Source organism: Jaculus jaculus, chromosome 13 (assembly GCF_020740685.1).
Source record: "Jaculus jaculus isolate mJacJac1 chromosome 13, mJacJac1.mat.Y.cur, whole genome shotgun sequence".
Taxonomy (NCBI): domain Eukaryota; kingdom Metazoa; phylum Chordata; class Mammalia; order Rodentia; family Dipodidae; genus Jaculus; species Jaculus jaculus.
In genome coordinates this window covers 84038013-84063398 of record NC_059114.1, presented here as the reverse complement: position 1 = coordinate 84063398, position 25386 = coordinate 84038013, and the positions used below count along the sequence as shown (strand labels likewise).

The 25386-nt window shown below is 37.4% G+C and overlaps 1 protein-coding gene and 1 non-coding gene across 7 annotated transcripts in view; both read right to left on the bottom strand.

The window, feature by feature from the left end:
- Cdh18 (cadherin 18) overlaps positions 1-25386 on the bottom strand; it is an 833519-nt gene that overhangs the window by 192289 nt on the left and 615844 nt on the right. For all 6 annotated transcript variants that reach the window (XM_045132913.1, XM_045132915.1, XM_012947493.2 and 3 more), the window contains one exon: positions 7601-7895. In XM_045132913.1, coding sequence (XP_044988848.1) covers positions 7601-7895 — 295 coding nt within the window. The remainder of the gene's footprint in view (positions 1-7600; positions 7896-25386) is intronic.
- On the bottom strand, positions 12113-12254 carry LOC123454361. The gene has a single exon (XR_006633328.1). It is a non-coding gene; the product is annotated as a small nucleolar RNA SNORA57 (small nucleolar RNA).

Genomic DNA, 25386 nt, shown 5'->3' with positions numbered 1-25386 from the left:
GGCTGAAGTGAGAGGTTCCAGACTAGATGGATCCCGAGATATGTAAAAAAAAAAAAAAATAATAATAATAATAAATGGTCAAGTCATCCCTCCATCTATTGATAGGCCTAAAATAGAAAAATTGGGGAACTTCTGTGAAAGCCCTGACATTGGTTCTGGAAAAAGAATTAACCCAGCTCTTGAAAGACGAGAATACCCTAGTGACTCGGATAAGAGTTCTGGATCTCTTAGTTCTTCTAGAGGATTTTCTGGATAAACAGGAAAGGAATGAAACTTATCCTAAGGCACAGAAAGAGCAAGCGTGTCTGAAGAGTCTGCTAGAGCTACAGCAGTCTGGAAAGACACCCCAGGGCAACATGGCCCTTAACACATTCTGATCCCTTTCATTTACCTTTCCTTCCATTCTTCCAGTCCCAGTGGAGCAAAATAAATCCGATTTTGCATTATTAAAAAAAAAAAAAGAGTTTGCATACTTGGTATTCAAACCTTGCTGTCTCTTTCTCTGTCATTTCAGTAAGTATTATTAGAGACTGCATATAATTAATATATTTTTTTCACTGAATATCTTGCAGATATAATCTCCCACTTTTATTTCATTGCATGATCAGTTCTCTTGTTTATAGGTAGCCTCCTTATATAATTAAAATGACCACCATGTTTCTACATGCACCTCAGTTGATCTTTCATTACGTTTTTCAAAATTACTTGATATTTTATTTAACATAAAATTTATTTTAATACATCTTATTTTTAAGACATTGACATAACTGATAGTTAAATTTTGCAAGTTAACCCAGGGATTTATTTAACATTTATCTTGTGCTTTATTATAGGTGGAAAATTTACACTTCCCACACTCCAAAATCCACTTTGTATCTGAATGTAGCTTATTATTAAGATGTTATTTTTATTTATTTATTAGAGATGGAAAAAGACAGAGGGAAGGACAATGGGCGTGCCAGGGCCTCTAGCCTCTGCAAATGAACTCCAGATGCAAGTGGCACCATGTGCATCTGCCTTATGTGGGACCTGGAGAATCGAATGGATCCTTAGGCTTTGCAGGCATATGCCTTAACTGTAAAAGCATCTCTCCAGTCCAACATAGCTAACTTTGACCTCTTTCCACCACATGTATTGTATTGTCCTTTGTCTTTTAAAATCATGATTAGTATATGTCATCTATACAAAAGAATGGTTGGGTCATAACATTAAAATTACTGTCATATGTAATTGAGGATTATTGTCATGCCCTCATTTTTCTTTATAGAATAGATAGATAGATAGATAGATAGATAGATAGATAGATAGATAAAGTAGATAGATAATCGATGATATCTAGAGAAATATATTGATATTTCTGTCCTCTGATGTCCAGAAAACCCAAGTTGAATTTTCCTTCCAACTATGTAGCCCTGTCTAAATTATAGCAGTTAAACCAAAGAATCATGACTATAATATTATTATAATGTTATTTCAGTAAGGTCTATTATAATGAGAGAAAAGTTGACCTCATTTACCCTAGTAGATTAGATTCTGAAATACATAATGTTTTCTTTCCTGCTGTGCTCCTTGGATATTTACAGAAAAAAATTGTTTAACAAATCCTTCAGGTCCAATTTAAATTGTGGTTTTTTTTTTTCTTAAATTAGGAACTTAAAAGAGATATACTAGCTTAGAATTTGTTTCTAATTCTATCTTTTAATAAATATTTGGTGTTTGGCAAACTTCTAATGGTATATATCAGTTTTATCCTCTGTAAAACAAGAATCATCATGCTATTGGCAGTATGACAATAGCAGTGATATAAATATGAAATAATTGCAAGTGGCCTGGAATGCATGACACACAGCAAGTATTCTTTGTAGTTTTTTTTTTTTTTTTAACTTTGATCATTTTCTCAATTGCTATGGCAACCTATAGTCACAGAAATAGTTATGGATCATCCACACTCTTCGTTTGGATTTAGCACTATATTTCTTTGGTTATATGCCCACATTAAATCCCTGAAAATATTCATCCATGGCTGAATACAAGCAGAAATTTATTAATTTAGAGTTGCAAGTGGTTGCTGCATTTCTGTGTTCATCTCCAGTGCAGACAGAAACAAAAGTCACTGGTGGTGTGTTTAACAAGAAAGACGGTATTGTACCTTCTGTCAGGGACACAACACATCCCCTTGAAGGCTCCAGCTTGTGGTTTCTGCATCCAGCTAGATGGCACATCTAAAGCCACCAGCAATGAAAGAATGTTCAGAAAGGAGATTACTCATGCTATATGTGTAATTATGATCCAACATAGTTCTTCAGAATCTATTAGAAAGTTTGAAATATTTGAACTTTGAGTACTGGGTACAAAACTGGCAGAATCTATGAAAAGGAATGGTATTATATCTATGTAAGTAGAAGAACAGGTTAATGGGGTTGAGAGGCCTAAGTGAAGTCAGAAGAAGAGATAAATAAGTCATATGAAAACCTACCTTTTTGGGACAATGGAACAAACACTCATGAGCCATAGATAATTACTAGAAAATGTTCAGTGCCAGGGATGGGATACATTCCAGTGAGTTATTGGCCAGGAAGGTCCCTGATGCCCCTAAAACATTACATGCCATTGCCAAGGCCCTTGCTTTCCCATCAGGAATATATAGTAAAGACCCTATTGCTGAAGACTCCACATACTTGGACTGTAAGGTCACTGAGAAATCCTGCTGGAACTGTGCTGAAAACCTCCTCCATGTAGACCAGCTGACAGAAAACTGGAAAGTTCCATGCTGCATGCAGTTCAATGAGAGAAAGAGAGAAAGCACCAGTGGAGATACTCAACAGTGGACACTGCAAACCTTAAATTTGACCAGCCAGACCAAATAAGCCAATGGTTGCAATAGTGGCATGTCTGTTATGTGGGAAACCAACCGCTCTCTAATTTGACTAGAGGCCTGATCTATGGGAAAGAGAACAACCCTGATACCGAAAACCTATAATGGGGGTAGTCATGAGCCCTAAGGGTATACCAACTGCTGCTATCTGGCAAAATGTATATGCTATGCTCACCAAACTGCCTAGTAAGCACTTCTCTTAATGTTTATACCCGTATATTAATGTTACTCTCACTTTTGGTTAGAGAAGCTTCACTTTTCAGATGTCAGTGACCTTGGGATGACTCAGAAGGCACCATGGTGCTGAGAAAAAGTGACAGAGGAATGCTCAGCACTGAAATACCTCTATCACAACTTCCAAGGCTCAGGGTCCATTGCAGAAGAGGTGGCGGAAAGAATGTAAGAGCCAAAGGAAGGGTAGGATTCCTTACAATGTGCTCCTCCAGACACAAAATGGACTGGATATCCGTGACCTCACATTGCCTGACACTACCTACACAAGACCATCATAATAAGAATAAAAAGCATGACATCAAAATAAAAAATGACTGAATGAGAGAGGGACAGGATATGATGGATAGTGGAGTTTCAAAGGGGAACATGGGGGAGGGAGGGATTATCATGGGAATTTGTGTGCAATTATGGAATTTGTTAAAAAAATTAAAAACCTAAAATAAAATACAAATAAAAAATGGAAAAAAAAAGAGAAAAGGGATGAAGTATCTCTTTGATTTGTAAAGATTGCCAATCCTCCTTGCTGATGGCACAGTCAAGCCTGGCCTCTAAAGCAGGGATACTGTGTCTTTCAATAATATTGTGACTCAAGACAGTAAATATTTTCAACATTTTGAGCCACATGACTTTTTTTTTTTTTTTTTTACCAAAAAGGCTCAATTCTGTTACTACACTGTTCAAGTTTGAAAGATAACACTCATTTGAGTTATTGAAGGTATAATCAGTTGGAGATAATGCTTATTCCCTCCTTATGGACAAATAATAAGTGGGGTTCTCCCCCACCACTAGTTTCCACAGCAGTCATCATATATATATAAATAATATTATAATATATAATATAATATAAAATATATAAAAATATATTATGGGTTATGGGCTATTATGACAATTTTATAAGTTTGTTTTTACACATTAGTGAGCTTTAGCACACATTGTCAGACTGACAAAATGAAATTTACTGCCGCTTGTGACGAAACGACTACTTTTTTTTAAATTTTGTTTATTTTTATTTATTTATTTGAGAGTGACAGATGGAGAGAGAAAGGCAGAGAGAGAGACAGAATGGGTGCGCCAGGGCCTTCAGCCACTCCAAACGAACTCCGGATGTGTGTGCCCCCTTGTGCATCTGGCTAACGTGGGTCCTGGGGAACGGAGCCTCGAACTGGAGTCTTTAGGCTTCACAGGCAAGCGCTTAAGTGCTAAGCCATCTCTCCAGCCCCGAAATGACTATTTTAATGAATATGCTTGCCTGGAGACACAGTACTACAGAGATTTAACTTTACTCTGTCTTGACCTTTATTCTTCCATCCACTATTAAATTTTGTTTCCTCATCAACCTATCTGTTGGTATGATAACATAAGAACATAAACTATCCCAAATCTCCAGCCCCTCAAATTTGAAAACAAATAAACAAACAAACAAAAAAAAAACTTTTACATATTTTGGTTCCATCCCCAGATCTAAACTCAGTCATTATCACAAAACACTTAAAAACAGCCTAAGAAGATAAATGTTGTCATGATTTACTCAAGTTTCATTCTATCAACTGCTCCTGGATATCATGAACTCCATTAAACTTGAAAAGTCATGCCATATTTCATCTCAAAAACTGTAATTTTGCCGGGCGTGGTGGCGCACACCTTTAATCCCAGCACTCAGGAGGCAGCAGTAGGTGGATTGCAGTGAGTTCAAGGCCACCCTTAGACTACATAGTGAATTCCAGGTTACCCTGGGCTACAGTGAGACCCTACCTCGAAGAACCAAAAAAAAGAAACAACCAAACAACAACAACAAAAAAAAAAAACACAACTATATCATTGTTGAGATCCAGCAGCTCTGGCTAGCTATGAGCTCCTCCACATTGTGTAAAACTTTTATTTATTTATTATTTTTCAGAATGTGCCTTTTTCCAACAGACTTGATTATTTGACACACAGCTCTTGATTCTACTTGGAGGCTGGAGGGGGTCTCGACACCTGTAGAGGGCACGTCCCCATCCAGTTTCCTGAATGCATGTGGCATGTATGCTGTCTGCTGAGACATGTGGTGTCATCTGTGGTACACAGCGAAAAAATGACTTTCTCCTGAGTATTGAAAGGGTGCCAACCCATAAATTTATTGGGGTGGCTGGGGAAAATAGAGGCTCCTGATGTAATTAAATCATGTCAGAAAAACAGGTCTGAGATCCTATGAGCCATACCAAACCTAGGAAAGAGTGAAGCTCCTTCACTTCCTCATATAGCAGTGGACCCCTACGATGGCCTGGCAACCGACTACTTGGTGTGGTGTGTGTCAAAGGAACTCCAAAATTACAGCAACTTCTTCATTCTTTGCTGTTCGTCTATGATCTACACATACAAATATGCATGTAGATACATTTACTGAGCAGTTTGGGAAGTTTGGCTTAACATGGGGGAGCTCGACCCCAACAGTTAAGAGTCCTGAGCCCATCATTTTTTTCTTAACTATCCTTAGAGATTGATAAGCCTGGGTGTATATTGGACCTCTGACATGATTTGCTGAAACTGGTCCCAGCTTTCTGACTTCTACGCTCCAGAGAAACTGGTAGAGGCATGCTCAGATCCCCAAGGCTCAGGATAAGGTGACTTTGCTCTTCCATATTAACCAACACTCAGAGAGGAGAAGGAGCTACAAGGCTCCCAATAGAATTTGACTATTTATTGATTTCTGTATTTGTGTTTGTGTGTGTGTGGGGGGGGGGGGAGGGAAGGAGAAAGAGAGAGCATTGGTGCTTTAGGATCTCTTGACACTCACACATGCACAAAGTGGTATATGTATGCTAGGGAATCAGACCCAGACTCTCAGGATTTGCGAGCAAGTGCCTTTAATCTCCAAACCATCTCTTCAGCCCCTAGACAAGGCTTCTGCAGCAGCGAAGATGTTATTCTCCATTAAATCACTTTATATGAATTATTTTCAAATCCTTTGAGCGATTTAGATAGTGACTACAATATCTTAAGATTACATTCATATATGCATTAAAATTAAATGTTTATAATATTCACTAATATGGGTGTTCTTAAAACAAGCTCAGAGTGTCACAAAAATAGTCAAAGTTATAACTGAACTTCATTGTAATTAATTGTAGGAAATAAATGTGTGTGTGTGTGTGTGTGTGTGTGTGTGTGTGTGTGTAGTGAAAATAAAACTGGGCTAGAGAGATGGCTTTGCAGTTAAGGTGTTTGTCTGCAAAGCCAAAGAGTCCTGGTTCGACTCTCCAGGATCCAGTAAGCCAGATGCACAAGGTGGCACCTGCATCTGGAGTTCGTTTGCATTGGCTTGAGGCCCTGGCGTACTCATTCATTCTCTGTTTCTCTCTCTCTCCCTGTTTATGTCTCTCAAATAAATAAAATATAAAAGATAAAAACATAAAACTGACTACATTAATCACTAAATATTGGGGAAGACCTCATCATCAGAGAAACTTGAGAATTTTATTTGTATGTCACTGTACTGAAATCTTTGCGTTAAGGTGAACCTGGAATTCATTCTGCTTTTGTTAAAATATATTTTACTTATTATTTGAGAGAAAGAAAGTGGGAGAGAAAGAGAGAGAGGATGGGCATGTCAGGGCCTTCAGCCACTGCAAATGAACTCTAGATGCATGCGCCCCCTTATGCAGGTGTTGAGGAATTGAACCTGCGTGCTTTGGCTCTGCAGGCACATGCCTTAAATGCTAAGACATCTCTACAGCCTTCATTCTATTTTAAAAAGAAATATTTTAAAGCACAGAGAGACAGAGAGAGAAGAGAGAGAAAGTGAGTGGGGAGGGGAAGAGAATGGGAACATCAGGGATTTCAGACACTGCAAATGAACTCCAGATTTGCCACTTTCTATATCAGGCTTTACATGGGTACTGGGGAACTGAACCCAGATCTCATTAGGCTTTGCACAAAAGTGATTTAACCACTGTGAAGATGTCCAGTGTGTACTCCATGCCCATTTTCACATATTTAAAATAAGTGCTGGCTTTTATGTATTTTGCAATAAATATGGTATATAAATACTTATATACCATAGGTGTGTATGAATAATTTCACTGACTAAGGTAGCAACTAATTGTAACATTAATGCTATTATAATTTATTCAGGAACTAAAAGCTTAAAATTCATTTGTTCAGAAGTTTAAACATCATATAGTATTTGCAATGTCCATTTCAGTGATCTGGCACAAGCATGACAATATAAAATAGAAATTTACATAATCAAGCATCATGTCATTTAAGAAAGAATTACATATACTCTCTTGAGTTTAATTCATTACCTACACTTACAAGTTCTGAAGTTACTTTTAATATTTATGATAATAGACAATAGGCTTCATAATTTTTGCATTGAAATATCCAAAAGTTTTTGAAAGTCCCTTTACACACATGAAAATACAAGAAAAAACCTTCAAAAGATGATTTTAAGTTATCATAATATATATGAAGTCCTCCCACTCCCCCCCCAAAAAAAACCTTTCTTACCCATATCTGACATTTCAGGCACAGCGACAATGTATGGGCCATCTGTGAATTTTGGTGCATTGTCATTGATGTCTTGTACTTTGATGATGAATTCAGACTCAGGTTCAAGGGGCTTATTGGTCCGTCTGTCAATAGCCTGAGCATGAAGCACATAGTGTGTCTTTTGCTCTCGGTCCAGACTTTTCGTTGAGTGGATGTCACCCGTGGTGTCGTCAATGATAAATATGGTCCCGGCACCTTCTCCAGTAAGGATGTACTTGACAGATCCATCACCTTTGTCCGAATTGGAGTGTAGCTGTAAAATATACATTAGATACCTTAACATGCTGGCGTATACTAACTGCATAGGATCTCTGAAAATTAGCAGGAATTTAATGTCTTGTTTGTAAGTTTTTCTTCTCTACAATATCTTATTGGTATTATAGAAGTTTACTTTCTTCTAGTACTTCTTTATTTACTATCAATAAATACTTTATCATGATTTTTGCAAACCAATGTCATTTAAAATCAATAAAAAATACTGACTTTAAGAGATTATATCCCTGTTGTTACTTCTAAGCAACATCCTACTTATTGACACAAATGTAAGAAAGTAAACATTCCTGCATCACTGATGCTTTCCATAATGGTGAGAGCAATGTTGTCTTTGGACCTGATCTTTCTAAAATTAATTGACAGTCTTTAAACAATGAAGCTGGAAAAAAATCACAAGGAAAACAAACATTCAATTTAATCATAAAGTCTCAAAAAGCCCCACAGATTTGTCACTGAGTTATTAGTGCCATAAATTGGAAGAAATAAAATATCTTAAATCATAAATGTTAAACTCAAAATTTGAAATATACCCTGGTCTGCAGTACAACAGATAGAATACTGGACGTTAAGAATTTAAAATAGGTGTGGAGTTTTTCAACAGAAAAGTAGAAAATGTTATGTCAACATATAATCACTAGCGAAATATTGAATCAGAAAGATTTAATTTTAATTAACTGAGATGCACTAATATATTTTATTTCCTAAACTAAAATGTCAAAATATTTTAATTAGATTATTAATAATATTAATTCAATAGTAAAAACCTCATTGACAAGAAAAATAATTAACATGTTAACAAAATGTTAACAAACACATTTTGTCATTTAAATGTACATGGATGATTTTAAATAGCTCAAGACTTGTACTTAATATTTTATTTTAATTTATAACATCACAACTGATATCAAATGTTATATTTTCAGTTATAAGAAGAAGCAATATTTGCTGAAATCAAACCATATTTGAAGATTGTTTTTCTCCCAAGAGATCTGAATAGTTATCTTCTGTATGAAATGTTTTGGTCATATGATCTCAACCACTCACCTTTGCTCATTTCTGACATTGTAAAGAGTAAAAAAAATACGACCTTATTGACATAGCATTTCAGTTTCTTTTCGCAATGGTGAAAAATTTGAAGATTGGTGTTAAAGTGTCTGACATCTTAGAAAATGGTTGAGAAGATAAAATATAAAGAAAAAAATGACACAAAATAAGGTAAAGGTCATCCTCTGGTAAAATAAAAACAACATATATGTATTTAATAATATTTTATTAATAATCTTATTTTTATTTTTTGTATTTATTTATAAAGACAGAGAAGGAGGAGGAGGAGGAGGAGGAAAAGGAGAAGGAGGCATGCTCCAGGGCCTCCAGCCACTGCAAACAGAATCCAGATGCATTGTGCCACTTTATGCATCTGGCTTCATGTGGGTTTTGCGGAATCAAACTCAGGATTTTAGTATCTTCATGCAAGTACCTTAACTTCTAAGCCATCTTTCCAGCCCCATAATTTTACATTTTTGATGAAGAAACAGAAGATACATAACACAAATTGTGATAGAAATCACATAGCAAGTTTCATTATACAAAATCATTAAAAAATGCTTATTGTATATTTTACAAAAAATTAAAAAAACAGCAAAATAATGAAAACACAACCTTCAAAGATTCACACTTCGTTATTGAATAGACTACATTGAGAAGGGTGTGGAATGAGTTGGCTAGAGACCATTGAATGCACATGGGACAAGGTAAGTATTTGTTTCCTCACTGCTCTTTACAAATCATTTTATCAGACCTAGAAAGGATTTACCATTTGTGACAATGCAAATGTTTGACAGAGCAACCCAGTTTTCACTCTTCAACGTGGCGCTAGTGCAAAATCAAACATACCGAAGCATTAAATGAGTTGCCCAAGTGTTTCTTTTAAAAGAGCTTATCGACAAAACACATTACTACAGGAACAAAAGGGAGATAGTTTGGTAAGAAATGCATTGCATTAAATTTTTATAGGGCTGAAAAAACAACTCAGTTGATAAAAGTTCTCACTGTGCAAACCTGAAGACCTAAGATCACATCCACAGAATCAATGTAAAGTCAGATGTAGTAGCAGAAATCTCTAATCTCACCCATCCATGCAAGAAGTGAGGCATAGACAGGAGGTTCCTGGAAGTGTGAGACGGCTAATCTGACATGTGCAGCAGTGAGAAATAGTGTCCTGCCTCAAACAAGGCTGCAAGATAAGGACTGACATCTGAAGCTATCCTCTCGCCTACACATGCATGTCGTGACATACACCTACATCCCCTCACACATGCACACAGGCGAGTACTTGCACGCACCAACACACACACACATACACACATACCACATACACACAGATTTAAAAATGAAAATTTATGTGCTAGAAGTATTGCTTAGTGTTTAAGGTATTTGCCTGCAAAGCCAAAGGACCCAGGTTTGATTCCTCAGGACCCACGTTAGCCAGATGCACAAGGGGGCACAAGAATCTGGAGTTCATTGCAGTAGCTGAAGGTCCTGGCATGCCCATTCTCTTTCAATCTCTCTCTCTCTCTCTCTCTCTCTCTCTCTCTCTCTCTCTCTCTCTCTCCTCTCTCTCTCTCCACCCCCTTTCTCTGCCAAATAAATTTTAAAAAAATGAAAATTTAAATGTAATAATTATAACTCATACAATTTCTACAATAGTCCAGAAATGTTAAATGCTATCTAGAAATTAGTTTCAGAAAGACATACACATTGGGACTATTAACTCAACCTCGGTATATATAGGGGAATCTCCTATACATTTGTGAATCTAGTATGATTATTTACCTTTGAATGCAGTGTTACATTTAATGAAAAATAGGCTTATGTGTGTTGACTAGATACGGAAGCATTTAAACAATTAGAAAATTTGTCAATGTGAAGCACCTATGAAAATTTACCTACTATACCTTTTGTATAGATTTGGTAAGACAGTAAAATGAAAAGTGCTCATAATTTTATGAACTAAGTCACAATTTTATCACTTTAGAATCAAGGCATCAATATGGCTTGCCACTCATAAAATATTCAAGATTTAAAAAATCATAGGGCAAAAATGCTTCAAAAGTTATGATTGAATTTAAATGGAGCAATGTTGATGATTGTTAATTCAGAAATATTTATATTATTGGATCATCTTAGTAATTGTTATACCAAAACATCATAAAAATGTTTGTGGGTTATTACATCAGTTTCTCATAATACATAGCTTGAGTGCTCAAGCAATGGAGGAGATTATTTTATTAATGAACCCTCTAAGCTTTCAAGCTAGCTTGATTGACTCTTGAAATGATCAATTTCCACAGAGCACTGGCACTGATGGAAAAATCTCATTAGCATTTGTCAATTGATTAAAAGTTTACATAATTTAATGATTATTTCTGAGAGAAAAAATGATCCACTCTCAAGATTCCTCTTCTGTGTCCCACCTTTCTTAAATACTTTATTGTGTTTGTTACATGTGGTAAGTAATAAATGAAGAGATTAAGAGTACGTTACTTATTATACTGTCATATTTTGTTGAGTGAGACTTATAAGGCCCCCAAAGAACACAGAATATGTATTGGGTTTAATAAGACAAGATATGATGAAAGAAATAAAGCATGAAAGAAAACGAAAGTTGAGTAAAAGAAAGAGGCAGAGAGAAATAATGAGAGAGTGAAAGGAGTATTTGTTGAAATATGGGCAAAAACTGGAGCTAAAGAGATCTGTATGCAAATAATTGGGGCTAAATATAAATCTGCAGGTTTGAGTGATTCCAATCCCATATGGATCCATATATACATATTTGCATACATATATATTTAATCCATATATATGATATGGATTTAGTAGCCATGTTTTAGTAGTTAGTAAAATATCATATTGTACTTTTAGCTAGCTACTAAATTTTAAGACAGATGCTCCAATTTTTAAAATATGTTATTTTTCTTCATTTCAGAGACACAGAGAGAGAATGGGCATGCCAGGGTTTCTAGCCACTGCAAACAAACTCCAGATGAATGTGCCCTCTTGTAGGCAAGTGTTTTAACCACTAAGCAATCTCACCATCTCACCAGCTCCCTTTTTTTTTTTTTTTACCTTTCTTTCTTTCTTTCTTTCTTTCTTTCTTTCTTTCTTTCTTTCTTTCTTTCTTTCTTTCTTTCTTTTTCAAAATGTCTGGAATTTGAGGATAGAACCTGCGAACCAGATTCCCCTGGCACTGAAGACATGCCCCTGGGAGGGTCCTTTCACTGTGCCTGTGCACATAACTGGAAGCAGGACCGCTCGCCTGGATGCAGGCAAGAAAAAGAGTTTTTTGTTTGTTTGTTTGTTTTTTATTTTTTTTTAACTTTTTATTAATTAGTTTTGTATTCAGCTAATATAGTCAGTTTGGTACCATTACTGGTTCATCCGTGACCTACCCCCTCCCCATCAGCCCCTCCTTGTTGAAGTATATGGGTTGTGCATTGTGGAGTTAGCCCTCAGTTATGGGTAAAATAAATGTCTCTGCATATCATGACCCAATATGTGACTCTGACATTCTTTTCGCCCCCTCTTTCACAAAATTTTCCTGAGCCATGTTGGGTTCAATTTTGGTCTGCTTCAGAGATGAGGTGTTGGGAGCCTCTGAGGCTCTGGCTCCAAAGAGCTGGTTCTTTGAAAAATAAACAAGATTGACAAACCCCTGGCCAATCTGATCAAGCAAAAAAAGGAAAAGCTTCAAATTAACAAAATTCAAAATGAAAAGGAGAGATCACAAAAGACATAAGTGAAATTGGGAGAATCATCAGGACTTATTTCAAAAACCTATACTCCACAAAACTGGGTAATGTGGAGGAGATGAATAAATTCTTGGATGCATATCATCTCTCAGAGCTAACCTCAGAGCACATTAATCACACTCATAGAGATTGAAAAAGTAATAAAAAAAACCTCCCCAAAAAGAAGAGTACAGGACCAGATGGCTTCTCAGCTGAATTCTAACAAACCTTCATGGAAGAACTCAAACCAATCTTCCTCAAACTGTGCCACACAATTGGAGAACAGGGAAAGTTACCCAACTCCTTTTATGAAGCTAGTATTACCCTAATTCTAAATCCAGGCAGAGATGCCACAAGAAAAGAAAACTACTGGCCTATTTCTCTGATGAACTTAGATGCAAAGATCCTGAACAAAATCCCCGCAAACCGAATCCAACAACACATCAAAAGCATTATCCACCTTGACCAAGTAGGATTCATCCCACAAACACAGGATGGTTCAACATATGGAAATCTGTCAATGTAATATACCACATAAACAAGGTTAAACACAAAATCCACTTGATCATTTCTATAGATGCAGAAAAGGCATTTGACAAGATACAACATCACTTCATGATCAAAACATTGGAGAGAACTGGCATAGTTGATGCATATCTTAACATAATAAACACAATATACAAAGCTCTGAAGGCCCAAATAATTCTTAATGGAGAGAGACTGGAGGAATTCCATTAAGATCAGGAACAAGACAGGGTTTTCCACTCTCAACTCTGATTTTCAATATAGTACTGGAAGTCCTAGCTCAAGCAATAAGATAGGAGATAAGACAGGAAATAAAATAGATACAATTTGGAAAGGAAGAAGTTAAGTTAGCTCTATTCTCTGGTGACATAATTATATATATAAGAGACACGAAAGACTCCATCCCAAAACTCCTGAAGGTGATTAACTCCTACAGCAAAATAGCAGGATACAAAATCAATGCACAAAAATCAGTAGCATTTCTATATGCAAATGACAAAGATACAGAGAAAGAAATAAGAGACATAGTCCCAATTTCAAAAGCAACAACAACAAAAAAATTAAATATGTTGGAATGACGTTAACCAAGGAAGTGAAAGATCTATACAATGAAAACACTCAAAAAAGACATTGAGGAGTGCTTGAGAAAATGGAAAGACCCCCCCCCCCCCATGCTCCTGGACAGGCAGAATTAACATTGTGAAGATGACAATCCTACCAAATGCAATATACATATTTAATGCAATTCAAATAAAAATCAGTGCTCTTCACAGAGATAGAAAAAATGATCTAAAATTTCATATGGAAAGACAGAAGGCCTTGCATATCCAAATGTATCCTCAGCAAAAGAAATACCTTTGGAGGCATCACCATACCTGATCTAAAGCTATATTACAAAGCCATAGTAATAAAAACAGCATGGTACTGGCATAAAAACAGGAGTATAGACCAATGGAATAGACTTGAGGACCCAGACTTTGGGCGAAGCAACTATAGCTCCTTGCTATTTGACAAAGGCCTGAAAAATATAGGCTGGAAAAAAGACAGCATCTTCAACAAATGGTGCTGGACAAACTGGATAACCATATGTAGGGAACTGAAACTTGATCCACACATTTTACCATGCACAACACTCAAATCCAAATGGATCATAGACCTTAAAATAAGACCAGAAACCTGAATACTACTGGAAAAAAATTTAGGAAGTACTTTCCATAATATAGGAATGAAAAAAAAATTCCTGAACAAAACCCCAGTAGCTCATGATCTTAAACAGTCACTCAACCAGAGGGATCACATGAAGCTGAAGAATTTCTTTACAGACAAGCATGCAATAAGCAAAGCCAATAGATTATCCACAGAATGGGAGAAAATATTTACGGGATATCCAATTGATAGAGACCTAATCTCTAGAATCTACAAAGAAATCAAAAATCTAAATAGTAAGAAGTCAAACACCCCACTCACAAAATGGGGCAAAGAGCTGAACAGGCAGTTTACAAAGAAAGAAATAGAAATGGCAAACACACACTTAAGAAAATGTTTTTTTTGTTTGTTTGTTTGTTTGTTTGTTTTATTTGAGAGCGACAGACACAGAGAGAAAGACAGATAGAGGGAGAGAGAGAATGGGCGCGCCAGGGCTTCCAGCCTCTGCAAACGAACTCCAGACACGTGTGCCCCCTTGTGCATCTGGCTAACATGGGACCTGGGGAACCGAACCTCGAACCGGGGTCCTTAGGCTTCACAGGCAAGCGCTTAACCACTAAGCCATCTCTCCAGCTCCATTTGTTTTTTTGTAAGGCAGGGTCTCACTCTAGCTCAGGCTGATCTGGAATTTACTATGTAGCCTCAGGGTGGCCTCAAACTCACAGCGATCCCTCTACTTCTCCCTCCTGTGTGCTGGGATTAATGGTGTGTGCAACCACACCTGGGATAGCCCCCAATTTTTATAATAAAATTATTTAATATATTCATCAACTATTCCACTAAAAAGGCCTAATATCTAGAATCTTTAAATAACTCAAAAAAAGCTAAACAATAAAAACTCAAGCAATCTAAAATACGGGCTAACATTACTGAACAGGGAGCTTTCAGCGGAACAAATATAAATGGGTAATACACAGTTAAGGAAGTGCTCAGCATCTTTAACCTTCATGGCAATGCAAATTAAAACAACTATGAGATTCCACCTTACTCCAGTAAAGATGACAATCATTTAAAAAAAAATCAAACAATTATAAATGTTGGCAAAGATGAGGGGAAACAGGAATACTTATTCACTGTTGGTTGGAATACAAACTTGTACAACCACTATGGAAATCCATATGGAGACTCCTGGAAGTATGGTAATAGAACTACCAAAAACCCCAGTTATTCCTCCACTGGACACTTACCTTGCATGCTATGTGATTCACTGCAGAGATATTTGCTCAATCATGCTTACAGCTTCTCAATTCATAATAGCTAGGAACTGGAATCAGACCATGTGCTCATCATTGGATGAGTGGATATTGAAGTTGTGGTACATTTACACAGTGGAATTCTACACAGCAGTAAGAAATAATGATAACAGTGATATTTGTAGGAAGGTGGATGGACTTAGAAAAAGTCATACGCACAAACAGAAAGACAAGGGCCACATGTTCTCACTCAGCTGAGATTCTTAACCTGGAATGAACTGAGCTGCTGGCATATCTGACAGGCAACTCCAGGCCCAGACCATAGGGATGGAAGGGCTTGGGTGGGGACTAAAAGGGTTTAGTGGAAGTAAACACAAAACTAAACCCAAATGAAGTGGTACCACAGAAACATTCTCCTCTCAGGTAGACTAAAATATTTAATCTGCCACAAAATTTTAGGAGGACACTCTGGAAAGAAGGGCCCTGGACAGGGTGGGAATAAGGCTACGCTTAAATCATATTTAACTCTGAGTACTAGGTACCCACATTGAGCTGTTAATCATAGAGAGCTATGAGGTCCCCAACACAAGACAGCTTCTGTCAAAGCACTTGATAGCCCACCTGAGGTACAAGGTGAGACCTCATTGCTGGAATGGGGGCAGGGAGGAAGGAAAAGATGCTACCAACATATGAGGTATACCTACAAAGAATGATCTTACTAAAAATATTTTTTTTAAAATTAAGGAAAATACTTGGAAAAGAGTTAGTGATTCCACATAAAGAGCGATAGTTATTGCGTAATCACAGCACACATGGATCAAAATATGCCTTGAATTTACAGTGTTGCAAAGTAGATTATTTTGTCTTTATGACAAACAGAAGTTATGGTGTTCTATTGAAAGAAGAGAAAATGTGTGTAACACAACATAATAAAGTGGTGTTAATAATTACCCTTTAGCGAATTGAACAAGGAAAAAAGGATGAAGAAACAAAGTAGAGTGAACAATTTTCTGATGTTGCCTTAATACAGTTTTTTTCAATGTGTTTAGTAGTAACATATGGCACTTACAAAGCCAACGTGGCTCATATAAATTCAGCTCAGAAAACTATTTATGCATGCTAGACCACATAAGGATCGTGACCTAAAAATTTATAGCTTTCACTCCATTGCACAGTTTCCAGAAAGATAATATTCTAATCCACAGGGAAGAATACTTTAAAAAGGTTAAGGACATGGTGGCAGAGACATTAATTTTGCAAGTTCCTTTCATTAGGATTTGTAGCTCTGCTACAAAAGGTAGGTCACTGAGTTAAAGCTGTGGTATTTTGAGACTTATGCCATACGTTTTTATAAGTGGAGTTCTTGTTATTGTAATATTTCATCAGAAGATATGATTAAGAGAAAATACTATATTATTAATTTTATTCTTATCAGCCAAAATAACTTCAGCATAAAAATACAGATAATGAATCATGAAAATTATTTAAACTTCACTCCAGATTGTATTATATTGTTAAGTAACATATAAGTATATAAAACAATTGATCAACACATAGAATAACTGATGTGAAGAAAAGCAAATGAAATACTAGCAGTTGCTTGGTAACTGATAAACATGTTAGTCTGCTTGTGAACAAAAATATAATAATCAAAATTTAAATTATATCTTATCAAATATTTGAAAATGAATTGAACTAGAATGAAGTCTTGGAGTCAACCATGAGACTAATGATAATCAAATGAAACAAATGAAAAGTTTAGAAATATGTGACCATAAAGTGTTTATAATCAGAATAATAAAACAGCATTTTTAATTCGGTTTTATCAACTAAACTTTAGTTGGCTTGTATTTATTTCTCAGTAAGGAAACATATATGTAAAACATGATAGGAAAAACACCATAAAGGAACACTAAATCCAAGGTTGATGATGTGAGTATATGACATCAGAAGTTATAGTTTCATATCAATCACCAGGACATTGGAATAACTTTTCCATTTTTCTCTAGTATATCCTTTGAATCATCTGACAGTGAACTGTAAGAACATTCTTTTTTAAATAGCAATGAGACTTTTAGGAATCCTTCCAACAGATACATTTTAGAGAACCACCTTGTATAAGTCTTCATATTAATTACTTAGACATATCACTAAATGTAAGTAAGAAATACCTGTGTGGTTGGATTCTACCCAGATTCTAATGATTAGAATGAGACATTCAGCAGCTGATATAATATTCAAAACAGTGGCAAGTAAATTAATTGTTAGGGTGAAAGCAGGTAAGGGAAAGACAGGATTAAACTTTTTGAATGGTGAAGACGATTCCAACAGTATATATGGTGGTAAGTTTGGCAGAAGATTGTATACTTCAAACTTTACCTGGTAACATTTAAATCACAGATGTTAATGATAAGAACCTTAAGTTGGGAAAATTATATTTTTAGTTATTGGTGGTGGTACATGGGAACAATCAACTATGCAGCCTTGGTGGATAAAAAACATATCCTAGAGAAAGGTAAAAGGAAAAGTGGACTTATACACTGAAGTCTCCTAATTTGGGATTTTAAATTTTCTTACAAACTTTTCCTCTGTTAAATTCACTTTTCCCATATTTTTGACTTATTCATTTTAGATGTGAATAAGAGCAGTCAGTACTAATCATGAAACAGACTCAAGCTATTCTGCTTTGAAATCTCATCCAAAATGAGTTCATAATTTGAAAATTCAGCCTTATTCAAGTTCTCTTCATATGGATAGAATGTAACCAGGTTCTTTGCCACAAATTGACTCTAATAGATCTCCCCACACAATCCATATTTCCAACTGAAACATCACAAACAATACCACCACTGTGTGCATTTCAGTTGCTATTAGAATGGCTCCTTATACTCTTATCAAAGCTTCACCCTCTTCTACTTTCCTCCCCCAGGCCAGTTTCATAAGCTTAATCCACATAGTCAGATTTATTATGGGCATAGCCCGATGTTCTGGTACCAATTTTCTGTATTATTTACTTTCTTTTTGATACTTTTAATGCCTGACAGGAGGAATATTGTGAAAAGAAAGTATACATTCTCAGTTAGAGAAGCAGGGGCACAGAAGTAATGAAAACATGAACAAAAGGCCAGCTAGTCACTTTGCATCCACAGTCAGGACTAGGAAGTCAAATCAGGATAGAAAACATGAAGAGGGGTCTCAGTGACCAGTTTCCTTGAGCACCTCTGTAAGATTCTACAACAATCCCAAATAGCATCACCAGTTGGGGGTCCACGAGATCAAACAAATGGGCTTATATGGGAGATTTTACACTCAAACTATAACAAAGACACATCAGACTATCAATCACTAAAGGTAAATGAGAGTTAAAGTAAAGAGTTCAGAATTCTGTAAGGTTTCAATATTAAAAACCAGGACTTTTGGTCAAGATGGCTTCCACCTAACCGTGCTGCATCTCCTGCAGAAGGAAAGGCAAGACGTTGAGGATTTACTGGGTCTTCTAGGGATGAGCAGACTCTAATGGACCTGCAGTCAGAGGCTGCAGAGGAGCAAAGATGGGAATCCTCTGATTCCCATGCTGTCTGGTAGCCCAGCAGTCCCCCAAGCCCCTTAAACAGCTAGCCTAGCCATAGACTGGGTCGCAAGCTCCTCCTGCGCTAACTGCAGGCAAGGGGCCCAGGCCACCAATCCAGCATGGCTCCACACGCGCCTCCACCCTTGCGAACACCATCCCACTGACTGCCATTCCCTACTGCTGTGTGTGGACCCAGGCCAGCAGAACAGCATAACCCCGTGGGACCTCCAAGTACTCAAAAGCTATCCCACTGGCTGCTGCACCACCCCCCACTCCTGTGCACTGACCAAGGCCAGCAGGATAGCATTCAACCAGGGAACCTCCAGGCATAAATAATTTCCCACTGGACACTACCCCACACCCCTGGGCAGGGGCCCAGGCCATCATGCTAGTGTTAAGACATTCATCATCTTTCCAGGCGTGGTGACACACGCCTTTAATCCCAGCACTTGGGAGGCAGAGGTAGGAGGATCACCATGAGTTCGATGTCAGCCTGAGACTCCATAGTGAATTCCAGGTCAGCCTGGGCTAGAGTGAAACCCTACCTTGAAAAACCAAAAAAAAAAAAAAAAAAAGACATTCATCTCAGCAACACATGGAACCTTGTCTAAAACAGATCATACTCTCGTTCATTAAGCCCAAATCCATGTATTGAAAAAGATCAACGTAATTCCATGCATGTTATCAGATCACAATGCTGTATGGCAAGAAATTAACAACTAAAGATGTGCCAGTAACCCCATTAGCTCCTAGAAACTGAACAACACACTTTTAAGCAATAAATGGGTAGGGGATGAAATTAATAAATTTCTAGAAATGAATAACAATGAGAACACACCATACAAAAACTGATAGGACACAATGAAGGTGGGTGTCAGGGGAAAATTCGTAGCACTAAATGCCTTCATAACAATGACAGAGAGATCCCAAATCAATAAAATAACCATTCACCTAAAAGCACTGGATAAGCAAGGAGAATCCAACCCAAAAAGCTCCATATGGAAAGAAATAATTAAGATCAGAACCAAAATTAATGAATTGGAAACTAAGAAACAATTAATGAAACAAAGGGATGGTTCTTTGAAAAAATAATCAAGATTTCTAAACCCCCAGCCAATTTGATCATGTGAAAAAAGAGAGGCTTCAAATTGACAAAATTAGAAATGAAAAAGGAGAGATCACAACACACATAAGTAAAATTGGAAGAATCTTCAGGATTTATTTCAACAATCTCTACTCAACAAAACTGGATAATACGTAGAAATGGATAAATTCCTGAACACATACCACCTACCAAAGCTGAACTCAGGGCAAATTAATCTCCTAAACAAACATATTATTACCCATCAAGATTGAAAAGGTAATCAAAAACCTCCCCATAAAGAAGAGTCCAGTACCAGATGGCTTCTCAGCTGAATTCTACAAAACCTTCATGTTGGGCTCCTTCCCGCTCAGGTAGTGCCGAGGGAAGAACCAGGCCTGCTGGTTCCTCCCTAGGGGTTGAGGGGATGATGAGCATCGACCACCCAGAAACCTCTCCTGGCCACTGGAGAAAAAAACACACTGAGTTGGGAGTCCTTTCAAGGCAGGAACTCAACTTTATTGTTACAGGCAGGTGTTTATATAATGTTGAAAACAAAGGCAGAGACTTTAGGGTGGGGTGAGATGTAAGGGCCAATAGCACACCGCCACCTTTGAGATGATTGGTCCTAAGAGCATGAGCAGGGGACTCTAACTTCCTGTGGGGAAGTGTCAGGCCAGAGGCCATTTGGCCCCCTGCTGAGTTCTAAGTGCCCATGGGCAGCAATTCTAATTTCCTGTGTGGAAATAGCAGGCCAGAGGCTGGGCATAGCTGGGCAGAGGCAGTTAGGCTCAGGAAGTTCCATGAGGCCTCGCATCCGGGCCTCTCAAGGCCCAACACCTTCATGGCAGAACTGAAATGAATTTTTCTCAAATTGTGCCACACAATTAGAGAACAGGAAAACCTCTCCAACACCTTCTATGAAAGTAGAAACACCCTAATACCAAAACCAGGCAGAGATGCCACAGGAAATGAAAACTACCAGCCTATTTCCCTAACAAACTTAGATGCAAAGATCCTGAACAAAATCCTTGCAAAACAAATCCAACAACACATCAAAGGCATTATCCACCTTGATCAAGTAGACTTCATTCCAGGAACGAAGTGATGGTTCAACATATGGAAATCTGTCAATGTAATACACCACATGAATAAGCTTAAATACAAAAAACACATGATCCTTTTGATAGATGCATAAAGGCCTTTGGCAACATACAACATCACTTTATGATCAAAACACTAGTGAGAATAGCTATGGACAGTTTATATCTCAACATAATCAAAGCTATATAAAGCCCAAATAATACTCAATGGGGGGCTTGAGAGATTGCTTAGTGGTGAAGGTGCTTGCCTACAAAGCCAAAGGACCTCGGTTCAATTCTCCAGGTCCCACACAAGCCAGATGCACAAGGGGGCTCATGCATCTGGAGTTTGCGTACAGAGCTAGAGGCCCTGGAGTGCCCATTTTCTCTTCCTCTACCTGCCTATTTCTGTATCTATTTCTATCTCAAATAAATAAATAAAATACTTAATGGGTGGAGACTAAAGGAACAAAACAAGAGTGTAAACTCCCACCTCTGCTCTTCTAGTACCGGAAGTCCTATCTCAGGCAATAAGACAGGAGAAAGAAAGAAAAGGGATACAAATTCAAAAGGATGAAGTTATGTTAACCCTATTTTCAGATGACATGATTCATAAAACTCTTAAAAGTGATTAAGTTCCTCAGCAAAGTAGCAGTAAATACAATGCTCAAAAATTGGTAGCCTTTCTATATGCAGCATACGAAGATACGGAGAAAAAAAAAAAGCAACATTGTCCCATTTTCAATATTAACAACAACAACAATTCCTTGGAATTACATTGACCAAGGATGTGAAAGACCTATGCAGTGAAAACATACAAAAACTCAATAAAGAAATTGAGGAGGACTTGAGAAAATAGAATGACCTTACATGCTCCTGGATAGGCAGAATTAATATTGTGAAATGGCAACCTTACCAAAGGCAATATACTGATTTAATACAATACTAATTAAAAAAAAAAAAACATTTTTTTTTCCACAGAGATAGAAAAAGACTATCTCAAAATTTAAATGGAATGGCAGAAAGCCTTGTATATCCAACTATGCCCTCAGCAAAACAAACACCTCTGGCGGCATCACCATACCTGATGTAAAGTGAAATCGCAAAGCCTTATTAATAAAAACAGCATGGTATTGGCATAAAAAAGGGTTATAGACCAATGGAGCAGCATTTAGGACCTGGACTTTGGGTTAAGTAACTACAGCTACTTGATATTTGGCAAATTCCCTAAAAAAGTAGGCTGGAAAAAGACAGCATCTTCAACACATGATGCTGGAAAAACTGGATAATCATGTGCAGGAAAATGAAACTCAATCCACACATCTTGCCATGCACAAAAATCCAGTCCAAATGGGTTAGACTGGAAACTGGGCTGCTACTGGAAAAAAAAAAAAAAAAAAAGTAGGGGGAACTTTCCATGATATAGGAATGGGAAAAGACTTCGTGAACAAAACACAGGAGCTCAATAACTTAAAAAAAAAAAAAAAAATCGTTCAACCATCGGGACCTCATGTAGCTGAAAAGTTTCTTCACAGAAAAATATACAATAAGAAAAGCCAAAAGATTACCCACAGAATGGGAGAAAGTTTTGCTGGCTATACAACAGACAAGAGGCCTAATTTCTAGAATCTACAAAGAACTCAAAAACCTAAACAATAAAAAGTCAAACAAGTCACTTACAAAATGGGATAAAGAACGGGATAGGCAGTTCTCAGAGGAAGAAATACAAAAGGCAAACATACAATTAAGAAAATTTTCATCATCTCTAATCATCAGGGAAATTGCACACTAAAACAACTATGAGATTCTTTCTTACCCCAGTAAGGATAGCAAATACTAAAACTCAAATGAAAACAAAGGCTGTCAAGGATATGGCGAAATAGGAGTCCTCATTCACTGTTGGTGGGAATGTGAGATGGTACAACCACTATGGAAAGCAATATGGAGACTCCTAAAAAGGTTAACTATAAAGTTACCAACAGACCCTATTTTTTCCTTACTGGGTATTTATTCTAAAAGCTCCATGCCTCTGTTCAGAGACATTTGCATAACCATGTTTATAGCTGCTCAATTCATAACAGCTGAGAGCTGGGATCAACCAAGATGTCCATCATTAGATGAATGGATAAACAAGATGTGGTATGTCTACACATTGGGATTCTACACAGCAGTTAAAAAAAAAAAATGACACTATGAAATTTGAAGAAAAATGGTTGAACCTGGAAGAGATCATTCTCAGAGAACTCACCCAATCACAGAAAAATAATCGTTTCATGGTCTCATCTGTGGCTCCTAACCTGAAACTGCCAGAGATGCCGACATACCTGATATGTGTCTCAAGGATTGGACAATAGGGAAGGTGGAGCGGGAGGGTAGGGTAAGGGTGGGGATAGGGCACACAAAACTGGACCCAGATGCTAATGGTGCCATGAAATTCTACATTCTAAATGACAGATTAATTGTTGAGCTTTCATTAGGTCCTTAGGCAACACCTGAATCACAGAGCCCTGGAGAAGGTATGATGAAGACGAGTCTTAATCTTCTCCTGTCTCTCTTTCTATCATATTACCTATACCTTTCTTCCTTTTCTTGGTGCTGGCCTTTAACTCCCAGTACCAGCATGTGGTTAACAGCCACAATGAGCTGTTGATCAGAGAGACATACAAGGCTTCTCAAAGAAAGATAGATTTCTGTCAGAGCACTTGATTACCCACCAAAGGTTAGTGGTAAGACCCACTGTTGAAGACACCATTATGTTGTTGGCACAGAACATGGAGTAACCTGGCTGGAATCTGGAAGAGAGTCAGTACCCAGACAGTTATCCCATTAGGGTCAGAAGATACTACATGAGCTACTGGGGGAAATGACCAACATCTCTCCAAACAGCTCATTGTCTTAACTACTCAGCAACAAACAAGCTGATGTGATGCTCACACAAGTGCAATAGTGGCATACAACCATGGTGGGTAACCAAGAGCTCTTGATTTAACTAATTGATCTTCTCAGTGGAATGGAACCCATAGCTGGAGCTGGGAAATAAGTCAGAACCATATCCACAAAACAAGCCCACACTCCGTTATCAACCTCCCAGCAATTATGGGCTACAAGCGGGCCTATTAAATTAAATTAAAAGTTTCTTCACAGACAAATATACAATAAGAGAAGCCAATAGATTACCCACAGAATGGGAGAAAATTTTGCTAGCTATACAACAGATAAGAGGCCTAATTTCTAGAATCTACAAAGAACTCAAAAACCTAAACAATGAAAAGTCAAACAACCCACTTACAAAATGGGGTAAAGAACTGGATAGGCAGTTCTCAGAGGAAGAAATGCAAAAGGCAAGCATACAATCAAGAAAATGTTCATCATCCCTAATCATCAGGGAAATGCACACTAAAACAACTATGAGATTCTACCTTACCCCAGTAAGGATAGCAAATACTAAAAATCAAATGATCATAAGTTACTCCTATTAATACTTTTGTTAAATTCTATTAAATTCTCTCTAAAATAACCATGGTTATCCCATTTATCTGGTTCTAACTTTACTCTCCATTGGAGAATTTGCTTCTCTATTTCAGATGGATGCATGTTCATAGGACATAATCTGCCCATCACACCTCACCAGGGCCCCAGATGAAACCAAGAGTAATTGGGCAAATGAACAAGAGTGCTGCTTTCTTGGTGAACCTGGTACAGCACAAGGGTGAAGGAGATAGACACAGAGAACACTCAATTCTTACCAAACCAGATATCCTGAGACACAGATGTTCCTGAGACCTCAACAGTGAAGTAGGCCTAAAATGAACCCAATGTAGCTCAGGGAAATTTGCAGACGAGGGTGCAGTAAGATTGTTAGAGCCACATGTTGCATCATTATACACAGAGGTGTTGCCTCTTCTCCATAAGTGGTGGCTAACCGCACAATGCACCACCCATATTCCCCAACAAGAATGGTCCCTGCAGAGGGGGAAGATAGAGAGGAGGCTAACAATGGTACCAACATGGCAGTATACACACTGT